Here is an 11330-nt window from a genome sequence, read left to right as displayed (position 1 = left end):
TGAAAACTACCATGACTATGTATGCTCTCACGCCCTTGGCTTTGGCGGCGATTGCAAGTGCTTGCGCATGATTTCCAGATGAATGGGTAATAACATTTACGTGTTTTATCCGTGGATATCCGTGGATATCCACAGATATTATCCACGGATATGACTAATCAAGATTGCTTTATCCGTATCCGTATCCATATCCGCCTACTGTCTATCCGTATCCGTAATTTTTCACGGATATCCACGGATATATCCGTTATCCGTGTATCCGTGCCGATCCCTATAATTTACATTGTTTCGAGTCGTATAGGCGGGCCTCCTCGACAAATTATTGTTTCGAGTCGTAAGGGGGCCTCCTCGATATGCCCTATATGTTCAAATCCTTCAGGGAAAATCATTGAACCTTATATAGCCTTGGACCCGTTGCTGGAGCCGCATTGTAATTTAACTTCTTGTAAATAACAGATCAGTCCATCTGAACACGCTTAACTTCCAGTTCGCGTCTCCAAATTGCGAACACAGCGACAATGTCCTCCCCGGAGCAGCCAATATCGGATGTAGCCTCGGATGACGGGGAGTCGGTTAACTACATTTTCGAGGATATTTTGGATGCAGTCGAGGCATCCGATGGCGAGGGAGCCGATGATGGTCAGTGTTGCCACCGCCTTGACGCGTTGCGTGCTATACGTTTTGACCGTGTAGTCAAGAAATGACACTGACGTAGAAATTTAGAATATGTGAGCGAACAATTACTGTCTGAGGAGAAATGCCAAGAAATGAAAACGTATTTGCGGGCATATGGCGAGCAGAAATTTCTATTAAAATATTTATTCAACAATGAGCCAGACGGTAGAGATCTAAGTGAGTTACCGATTCGGGAGGTGCTTTATGCGTTAGGTATACGGTCGCCGCTGGTCTTAGAAGGATTTGACGAGACGACTATGGTCCAGTTGCTTCAGCTGGCTGTGACCAGAGAATTGTCCCGACGTCTACCGTTGGACGATGTCACGACACTGGATGATGCTATCTCTCTTATAAAGAACGCAAAGAATATCGTGTTGCTTACGGGTGCGGGGATAAGTACGAGTTTGGGCATCCCCGATTTTAGATCAGATTCTGGTATATACAAGAAGCTTGAGACAATGGGGTTGAGCGAACCGCAGGAAGTGTTTGACCTACATGTGTTTAGAGAAGATCCTAGGTACGTCTTTTTCTTGGCGCCGTGCTAATGACTTGCACTAATTAGTAGTATTTTTTACACTTTTTCAAAAGAGATATTACCAACCGTGACGCGGTTTAGTCCGACACATGCATTTATCAAGTTGATACAGGACAATGGCAAACTGCTCACGAATTATACGCAAAATATTGATAATTTGTATGTCGCTAGCTTACGGTTCCGACGTTGCGATTGTTGCTAACAATGAGGATGCCATAGAGAATCATACGTCGGAATATCTACGGACAAGTTAGTGCAGTGCCATGGCTCTTTCGCGTTTGCAACTTGTCAGAATTGCGGCCACAAAGTTCCTGGACAGGAACTGTTCCCAGACATAAGCGTTGGTGTAGTAAGTCGTTGTAAACAGCCAGCATCGACAGAAAGCGACAGTTCATCATTATCATCATCATCTCGTAAGCGAAAACGGAAACCAATCGATGACGACGACGATGAGCAAGATGCAGAGGAGTCTACCGACCCCGTCTATCAGACGCGGTGTAACGGGGTAATGAAGCCTGATATCACATTCTTCGGCGAAGCTCTTCCGAAGACATTTGAAACTCGACTACTTGGTCAGGACGTCGACAATTGCGATTTGTTAATCTGCATTGGCACTTCTCTGAAAGTCGCGCCAGTAAGTGAGATTATTAGGGTCTTGCCTGGACATATTCCCCAAATCTACATATCACGGACGCCGTGCACGCATGCAGAGTTCGATGTGTCGCTATTGGGGAACTGCGATGATGTTGTGGAGTATATTTGTAGCAAGCTTGGAGAAGGGTGGGAACTTAGACACGAGATGATTACGGAGAATGGGTTCAATGGAGAAGTAGCGAAGACTGCAGACAGGATCTACAAGTTCATACGACCATCTAGCGCAGATGAGAAGCAAGTGATGGATGTAAAGACTCAAGAGGACAGTAAAAAGGATGCATTAGACGAAGCAGAAGCAACGCCGGAAAGTGATATCCCGGAGTCGGGAACTTAGATTATTGCTTATTATAGATAGATAAATAGAGGGCAAGCATAAAGGGCCTTGTGCCTGAGCGTCTTCTTAATCGCCGTATTGCGATCTGTAGTGATGGTCTTTAAATATTGGCGATGTCTTCCGCTATGCAAAAGATGTTTGGCCCAGACGTCAGCTCATAGCGTTTGAGTGGACGTCAGCATATCGATCGGCGTACGCAGCTTAGAGCTTAATTAAGCGAAACTCGGAATATGTGCGCTCATTGTGCTTGTGTTTAAACGGGGTTGGCAAATATTAATACGTCTTTGGACTTCTGCCGCGATTAAGGGAAGGTTCATGGTAGGCATAAACTCTGCTGAGTAAGTTGCACAATCCCAACCCTCCGAGTAGGTTGAAGGATAAGGGAAATAAAAGCGCTTCCTTCTCCTGTCGGAGCCCTGATAAGGTGGGGCGCGATGTTTGCAAGTGATTGGCGGAGACGCAGATACAAAGAACGAAACATAAATTTAATCCCTGTCGATTGTTTCGAAGTTTGCTGTGCTTGCAAATAATGATGTATCTTCAATTTCATATGTCCCGTGTAAAGCATCATGTTTTCGTATTACAACAAAATGCCGTAGGCAGGTTGAGTTATAAGTCTGCGGAGAGACACCCATATATTTGTGCAAAAACGCGGCCAATTGAAACGCATGTCACGTTGCAACCTGCTTATAACTGGCCATGCATTGGCATTCTCAGACATGAATCAATTACAGCAAATCCTGTAGATATTGATAGTCTATTTTACTGCCGATGCGCACATATTCTCGACATGTTTCAAGGCTCTCCTCAATTGAATGATTGAGCATCCCGCGATCTTCGCACAGACCACGTAGAACACTTGAGTGAGTTCATTGTACTCAGACGCAATCTCAGGCATGTCGCGATAGATATTATGAATTGCATATAATTCGCCTGGGATCGTCGGCTCACGCACATCTGTGATTGTGTAAGGAAATGGACGTGTACTGGCTTGCACTCGCCGCAAAGTCGCAACCACGGACGTGTCTTCTGTAACTTCCAGGTTGTCACTAGTATCGTCGGAATATAAAATGTTTTTGTTATCGACTTGAGTGCTGTCAATTTGCATGGAGTCTTGATCCACGGCCTTTAGCGGGAATAAATCCAAAAACTGTCGTGGAGCGAGAATTTCCTTCGTTTCACCGCCTTCCGGTACCACCCATGTTCTTTGGTAAAAGTCCAGAAATCTGCTGATCTGATCACTATCCCAGAAAGCGATGTCGTCATTATCATATTCGTACGATCCGAGTTTGCCTTCAGCATCAGCCGCCGCCATCTTTTCAGAGAACTTCCCAATTTTTGTAGATTTCAGCGTAGTTTCGTCGATTTTTTCCCAATCCTCCTTGATCCATGTCGAAATTAACGATTGCTTCCACAAGTCCCAGTCCAGATGCTGGGCCGCTTGTTCGGAATAAGTCATAGGAACACGGAGGACGCCGTCGAGTCCAAAACATAGCTTCGTGGCTATTATGACCAGTATCATTAGCTTAATTTCTGGATGAATGTCGCCACGCTTAGGTTTGCGATTAGTCTGAAAGGAGAAGTCGACATTAAGGATACTGAAGAGATGAACGACTGCTTGGTAGATTTCCACTAAATAACGAAGTTAACGGGTGACGACTAATTAGAAGAAACAGGGCATACATGGAAGGAACAAGTCGTGGACATATCGAAATAGAAGAAGTGGATGAGATGGTGGCTCGACAGTGAGTTTATGTCGTTCGCGAAGAATGCCGGTGATGTAGCCGCAGAAGCTGTGAAAGACACCTGGAACAGGAAGATTTCTCGGCTCAAAAATCTCTTGATATCTAACATCCAAGTGCTGGCGCATGGAATATGGAATGCCGCGACATGCCCGCATAAACGGAAACTCCATATCTCTTACTTCTCGATAAAGGTCGCACATAAATATCGGCAACTTGAGTATCCTACAGCCCAAGTAGCAGAGCACAACGCTTTCAGCTAATCTTATCTGGACAAATTCGGATCCTTTCTGAGACCCACTGAGTGTCAGATGAGCTAGTTGATCCACAGTATCTTCGTCTTCACTTGATTCAATGCTGCTATCTTCTTGTAAACCGTCATTATCGTCAGACGACAACTCGTCATCTTGTAATATCCTGTTCATCTCTGTGTCATGATCTGGTACAGGGGTAGACGGTTTCTGCGGACTGGATCCCAAACTGTCGGTCGTAGCAGCAGTAGCAGACTTCTCCGGCGGTCCCTCATTATCGTCATCACTTTCGTGCTCCAAGTGAAGTGCGAGTTTGTTAATGCCACGGGCATCCAGGTACAAGATCCACAATGCTTTGACGACAGCTTCTAATTTCTGAGGCGCATTTTTGTTCTTCACGAGCCATGCCACTTGATTTCGGAGATGGATCTGGTAGCACTTCAGAAACAGTGTGTATCCTTTCCTGCCGTAGTAAACTAAGACATATTAATTGGTATCAACGATGGGTAGAATCAGTAAGTACATACTTCTTGACTCTTTAGCGGAAGTATTGTGGCCAGAAGCAGACTTTATCCTGACTGTTCGTCCCTGCGTAAATTGGAAGTCGTCATCGTCCTCAGCGAGCTCTACCGCACCCTGTCAATAAATATTAGCAATCAGCGCACGGTCTCAATCCGACTCAGTCTGAACTAGGAAAACCCATACCTCATTTTGATGCCCGTATTGACAATATTGCAGACCGTCGACTGTGTGCCATAACCGCGAACGGCAGTTATTGATACCGCACACTGGACCCCATCGCCATTCGACGCCCATGATTCCTAGCGCTATCTTGAACACATTCGCCTAACCGCAGAAACCTTGATGCATATAAATATATACGTAACATGAACCTATACGAAGGCTCTGCTGAATGTGACGGGGCAACCTTTCATCTGATTCAATAATTTTCGGCTGAGAAAAATTCAGGGGTAATTGAGTTTCGGTTGGTCACAAGTTATCGGTCACAGAGATGACGCAAGGTAACATGTGTTGTTTCGTCGTCATCGCGGCTTGTGTAGACGAGGCTGCAACACTGCTCAGCACTCATTCCTGCCATTTATCCGTCCTTTTTCTCTTCTGACGCTTCTTTACAGAGGTTCCAAAATCAGCCATGCGCATTTCCGCCGCGCTTCTCGTTTCTGCGGCGCTGCTGTTCGATTCGGCTGCCTCTCATCCGTTGTCTTTCTGGAAGCATTGCTCGCAAAGTAAAGTGGCAGATGCTGCTGTAGTGGACCTCGCATACACCAAACCAACCATGGAGGAGGCTGCTGTCCAGGTCCGAAAGCTTGTCTTCAAAGAATCTTTGGCGGATCTAAACACCGTTTTCCAGGACGGAGAGCTCGCAGGCTCAGCTATCGGTCTTCTTGAATACTACGCTGACTGCGATACTGATGGCTCCTTGACCCTGCTTATGGTCGAGGTAGGGCATACCTTCAAGAACTGGAGAGCCGGATCACCAGTCTCATTATCTATCCGATATACGGCCCCATTTGGCCACTCGCTTTCTCCTGCCTCAGAACCCCGTGCGTCGCTCAAGGGATCGCTGTTGTTCATTCCTGAAGACGATGAGGAAGCAATCGAGCACGCCGAGCGCTGCTTTCTTGTGCGTCATCCGGACGCGAAGGCCTGGCTTCCCGGTAACAAGGTTCACAAGACTGCTTTCATGAAATTCGACGTCGAGTCCGTTTACTGGCTCGGTGGGTTCGGCAACGTCGCATATATCGGTGATATCCCCCTCGGATTGTACAAGAACGTAACCATCAAGCACCCTAAGTTCAAGCGCCCACATTTCCCTTCTAAGCACGATGACGATGACGACGACTCCGATGGTGACGCAGACGAGAGCGACTTTGAGAAGGAGCACCACCACAGGGACAACCGAAAACAAAAGGAAAACAAGTTGAAGTCCCATAAGCAGAAGCAGAAGCAGGTGCAAGAGCAGGAGCTGAAGCAGAAGCAGGAGCAGAAGCAGGAGCAGAAGCAGGAGCAGAAGCAGGAGCAGGAGCAGGAGCAGGAGCAGGAGCTGAAGCAGAAGCTGGAGTTGAAGCAGAAGCTGGAGTTGAAGCAGAAGCTGGAGTTAAAGCAGAAGCAGAAGCAGGAGCAGGAGCAGGAGCAGGAAGAGAACACCCACTGGCTTTTCCGAGTCCAGCGATTCTTAGGCTTCTACCAGGAGAGTGAAGAATAAATTGTTGATTTAATAGACTGGGGTACCAAACCGGAACCGTCGGTGGACTTTTTACATTGAAGCCGAAGCAGTTGTCGACAGTTTTATTGTTTTAGATATTCGGCTTGAGCGGAGTTATACTGGCGATTTGTCATTAGAAACATTAAGGGATATATTAGTTAATTTAGCTTTTTGTCACTAGAAGATTAATATTACAATATACTGGTTTTTGAAATAGGTCTCTAGAAAGGAATGTAAAACCCAAAATTTGTTACAAACATAATCCGCGAGCAAACATCTTACAAATATTGATGCACAAAATCAATAATGGTAACTATAAACGTAGTATACAAGCCTCGAGGATGATAGAAATATCAAACACCAACGAAAATACCAAGAAAAATATCAAATGCATCTCGTTGTCATAAGGGGGAATCGTCCAAAGAACAAAACCACATCGTAAATCATGTATCATCTTGACTACGAGAATTCACTTACAAAATTCCACTCAAAACTTTCGAAAACCAATTTTGCTTTGGTCTTTTCAATGTATAGGGCTTAGGGATAACTCCTTCAAACATATCTAGACATTCGTTAATGAAACACGTGACAATAACCTGAAAACACCTACCACTCTCTCGCGTTTTCTTTTTCTTCTTAAGCTTAGGCTTTTTGGTGTCCTCGCTCCGACCAGCAGTTGGCGGTGGAGGTGCAGCTCTTTTCGGAATTAAATGCTTTTGGAATTTAACCCACTTCGTCACTTCGTCAACCTTCACCGGAAGAGCAGGAGGAGCCGTAAGACGATTTTTCCGTGGCAATGAAACATGCCTCTGAAGTGAAGGATGGCGGACAAGCGGCTGAGGTTTTTTATTGCCAGACTTCGTTGCATTGTGTCCGTCCTCTGTTATGTCCTCCTCAAAATCCAATATCAGAGGACTGTACTTTCCATATGACGGACCTGGTGTCGGCAGAGGAAGGATTACAGGATTTACTGGCTTAAACGAAGTTTGCTCTTTTGAAGCTGGAGTCTGCGACAACTTCTCCCGTAGCGATCTGACTTTCGGCTCGATTTTCAAGCTCTTATTGAAAGACTTCTGCCGTTCAAAAACACCACTGACAGGTATTGGTCCATGCTTGCATTGTGAGTCGCTAGCCGGCTCGGTCAGCGATGGCTCTTCGGGAATGGTCGAGGATGGTACAGCCGAAGTTAAGCTGAAATGACGAATGGTAGTCCCGGTGGTAGCGGTGCTAGCAGCTGACACTCGTCTCACTCCTGTCTCTGCTGCTTTTTGATTGAATTCATAGAAGGTTTCGGTATTAACTATGCTGGAGATCTGAAGACGACTGTGTTCCGGCGACACGGTGCTTGAGCCCGCTCGTGACTCGCTGCGAACTGAATATGCAGGAGTACTTGAAGCCGTGCGTGTAGTATTAGCGGTCATTCGTCTTTTCAAAACTGGTGGAGTGTTCAGCAAATTTTCAATCTCAGTCGCAAAGTCGACGTCGTCCTCTTCGGCATCAATAAATCGCCCGTTGTCGTTTAAAGCAGATGACTCCTCTGAAATAGCTGCTAGAGCAGCAGAAGGCCCATTTTTGGTCACTTGTGGCACTCGTCCGGTGTTCTCTAAGTACTGCTCGAACTCGCGCACCCATTCGTCCTTGGCCACAGACTCGGCAATGTCAACTGTGGACATAATAGGCCCGAATGACAGCTGCAGAGGTGGAGAAAACTTGCTATCATCTATCGTTGGCGAATGTCCACCGATTGAGGATGGAGCTGTTGATGCGGACGTCGCGGACGTCGATCGGGAACCGGAGTCTTTACTTGAGTCACTCGGGTAACGAATTGAATTGAACGCCCGCTCGCAAATAGAGGAAGCAAATTCGGCGGAGATTTTGCGAACTCGATCGTCCTCATCATCGTCAAGCATGCGAATAGAAACCGATTTTTTAGCAGGGCCTTCCTTGGCTGATTGAACAGTAAATTCCACTTCGTGCAGAGGCACAACGGGCGAAGACGTTTCTGTAGCTGGTGGAGAGGAAGATAGTGACGGGCTCAACGCTGGAGGTTGTGACACCGGTGATAAAGGTAGTCGTACTGGAGTCTGATGGGAACTCGTTTGCACTATGGCTGTAGCTTGATATGAACTTGTCGTGGCTGGGCCACGAGATAGAGAAAAGGTTAATTGGTCGATAGCGGCAATAAGCAACGAGGAGGATTGCGGTAGTGGTGGCTCAGGCTCAGGCCCTAGCCGTGCACGAGTAGTACTATGTTGCGACTTGATAGATGGAGTAGAAGAGGAACTATGGATAGATTTCTTTCTGACATGTGAGAAATCAACACCGCGCTTGTGGACGGATGACACAGAAATAACAGAGCCTTTACTAGGTGAAGTTCGGTGTCTAGACGACCGTGATGGTGTAGTAGGCTGCGTGGACTTTGCAACCTTGACTCGAGACGACAATTTCGAGCTGGACGAGTTGAACTTCGCCTGGTGCTGAGGTGAGGACCTTGGTGTATTGTCGGCCGAAATATTCGCGAGGTGATCGTGGCGGTATTTCATCAGCAAGCAATAAAAAGTCTTTTCAGAATTTGGTCTAATTCGATGTCAGTATGACGACTGTTGGCAATAAAGTGGGCGAGACAAATAACCTACTCTACCGACAGAAGTCTTTGGATAATAACATTTTTATCCTCACCGTGCCAAAGGGTCTGCAAGTTTTTGACGATCTCCAGATCAATCTCCTCAATTGACCTAACTGGCCTATCGACTCTAAGTGTATGCCCGAATACTTCTACAGGGAGTTCCTGGCTAGGATATTTTTTCAGCAATGCATGCTCCAAAATCTCGGCCGCGGTGATACGCTCATCAGGATTTGTCTTCAAAATACGCCAAATTAAATCTTTCGCGTGAATTGAAAGATCAGATGGCATTTGGAAACGACCTGCTTGGACCTTCATCAGCAGATTCCGAATGTTGTCATCATCGAATGGTAGATGACCAGTAAGCAGCGCGAATAAAATAACACCGCAAGACCAAATGTCCGATGGAGCACCGTGATATGTTTTTCCCTGTTCGAGTTAGCAAAGTGTGATTGGCAAGGTGAGTGGGACGTACGGCGACAATCTCAGGACTTGCGTAGTGCGGAGAACCGCAGGAAGTCTCTAACATCTTTCCGGATGCCTCAAGAGCAGCCATGCCAAAATCCGCAATTTTTATATTATGATATTTGTCGATCAATAAATTCTCCGGCTTTAAGTCGCGGTGGCTGTGAGCGGTAAGCTACTGCGTTATAGCGTGAGCACGATATGACCTACCAGATATTGAACTTGTGGCAGTAATCCATTCCAAGGATGATCTGTCTAAAGTAGTGAACTGCTTCCTTTTCTTCAAGACGCCCTCTTTTGATAAGATAATCAAATAATTCACCGCCTTCCACATATTCGAGAATCAAATAGCTGTATCTCGTTAGTGACTGTTTGTCATTCGAAACCGACGCACTCACAGTTCACCTCTATTCTCCCAGACATCATATAATCCCATCACATTTGGGTGTTCGATCAATTTCATAATAATAACTTCTCGCTCGATGCCATATGGTAATCCGGCAGCGTCCTTGCCCTTCTTTCCGCTCTTATCGTCAGATTCGTCAAAATTTGCTGATTTTGGAACAATCTTAACGGCAGCCAGCCTACCAGTCTCTGCATGTTTCGCGAGTCTCACACGACCAGAGCTTCCTCGGCCAAGTGTCCTGCCAAGTCGCCATGGACCAACATGAGTCTTGCGACGACCGCCGCTCGAAGTCGAAGAACTATTAGTCCCTGTCGAGGCTTGAGACACACGTTTGTCCGTGATCCGTTCGTCGTAATAGTCGTCATCAGTGTGCACAGGGTCGTCATCAGTGTGCACAGGCGACGAAGACGACACAAACTTGGCACCCGTACTCTCTGGAGACGACTGCAGATTGTAAGCATTTTCTCTTTGCAGGCACTCTTCAGACTGCTGATGTTTCCGGCCGCTATTACCCTCATGTCCGTTGGTGTCGATATCTGTTGGACGCGAAGTGACCGGTCGATTGCTTGACGATGTTGCAGCGGCGGTGATACGAGAGAAATGTTGAATAGCCGATGACACTTTCGACTGACCGGACGACGGGCGAGGTGGTTCAGATGAATATGCCTGCACATTGGTGATCTCGCCTAAAACGCGTCCGCCAGGAGCCCCGATTGACCGCGGTTGAGGATTGGGCTGTCGTGGCGGCATTATTCGGCAACAATGGTGAAGACCTCAAACCGCTCGTTATATTTTGGCGACGAGACAGTGGGTGCCTAAAAACCTCACGCAAAACGATGACTATCGAGTGAAAAATTCTGCCTCCGAGCAGTGACAATATGTGAACGGGAAGCCTTGATCTTAGGGACAGTAGCTGCCTGTTGAGCAGCAGGTTTGAATGGCCGAAAGTATAGTACAACAGCGAAGTGAGGACCGAGAACGGGCGAGGAGAGGTGTACGTGTGAGCCAAGTGCCACTCGGATAACTGCGAGCGCGCCGAAAAGATCGGACCAAACATAGCGATCGCGCTAACCCCTGAACAGGTAAGACACAAACAACGTAGCGCGTCTCCGCAGCAACACTTCCTGGACATTCACCGGAAGTTCCACTAAGGACTTCAAACTTCATACTTGAACCAAGGATTTTGCATATTTGATGAAATTATTTTATTACATGGCCTCAACGAGTGGTTACGGATTGTACAGTGGTGTGGACCGACTAAGATTAAGTTAGCGGTAAGGGTAGCCTAGTATATCTCATTGCTAACGTCCAAAGCTAAACAAACGTACGCCTGGAATGTGGGCTTGTGGCGTCGCTGCATTCAAACCAGAATTTGAATATCTAGCGCAATCACGACAACCTTATCGGCTAAATCTCAT

The 11330-nt window shown here is 46.6% G+C and overlaps 4 protein-coding genes across 4 annotated transcripts; 2 read left to right on the top strand and 2 right to left on the bottom strand.

Moving 5' to 3' along the window:
* The first annotated feature begins 449 nt into the window (after positions 1 to 449).
* On the top strand, positions 450 to 2269 carry V1513DRAFT_449280 (DHS-like NAD/FAD-binding domain-containing protein). The gene is made up of 3 exons (XM_066898652.1): positions 450 to 1192; positions 1241 to 1369; positions 1430 to 2269. Exons 1-3 carry the CDS (start codon positions 768 to 770, stop codon positions 2196 to 2198), a joined length of 1323 nt encoding a protein of 440 aa, XP_066752237.1. The 5' UTR covers positions 450 to 767; the 3' UTR covers positions 2199 to 2269.
* Positions 2270 to 2955: 686 nt separating this feature from the next.
* Positions 2956 to 5007, bottom strand: V1513DRAFT_426632 (uncharacterized protein; the record flags this gene model as incomplete). Its single annotated transcript, XM_066896178.1, has 4 exons — positions 2956 to 3830; positions 3882 to 4667; positions 4719 to 4827; positions 4897 to 5007. The coding sequence occupies 4 exons, from the start codon at positions 5005 to 5007 to the stop codon at positions 2956 to 2958; spliced, it is 1881 nt and encodes a 626-aa protein (XP_066752236.1).
* A 266-nt stretch (positions 5008 to 5273) lies between these two features.
* V1513DRAFT_449276 (pyridoxamine 5'-phosphate oxidase-domain-containing protein) lies at positions 5274 to 6636 on the top strand. Its single transcript, XM_066898651.1, has one exon. The coding sequence runs from the start codon at positions 5345 to 5347 to the stop codon at positions 6416 to 6418; it is 1074 nt and encodes a 357-aa protein (XP_066752235.1). The 5' UTR covers positions 5274 to 5344; the 3' UTR covers positions 6419 to 6636.
* A 2324-nt stretch (positions 6637 to 8960) lies between these two features.
* On the bottom strand, positions 8961 to 10662 carry V1513DRAFT_459783 (kinase-like domain-containing protein; the record flags this gene model as incomplete). Its single annotated transcript, XM_066899788.1, has 5 exons — positions 8961 to 9018; positions 9055 to 9470; positions 9517 to 9667; positions 9717 to 9857; positions 9905 to 10662. 5 exons carry the CDS (start codon positions 10660 to 10662, stop codon positions 8961 to 8963), a joined length of 1524 nt encoding a protein of 507 aa, XP_066752234.1.
* Positions 10663 to 11330: the final 668 nt, after the last annotated feature.

The sequence above is a fragment of the Lipomyces chichibuensis genome (assembly GCF_038497645.1).
Source record: "Lipomyces chichibuensis strain CBS 12929 unplaced genomic scaffold V1513scaffold_29, whole genome shotgun sequence".
Classification (NCBI taxonomy): Eukaryota; Fungi; Ascomycota; class Lipomycetes; order Lipomycetales; family Lipomycetaceae; genus Lipomyces; species Lipomyces chichibuensis.
The sequence above is the reverse complement of the archived record's forward strand: the minus strand, read 5'-3'. Positions and strand labels throughout refer to the sequence as shown.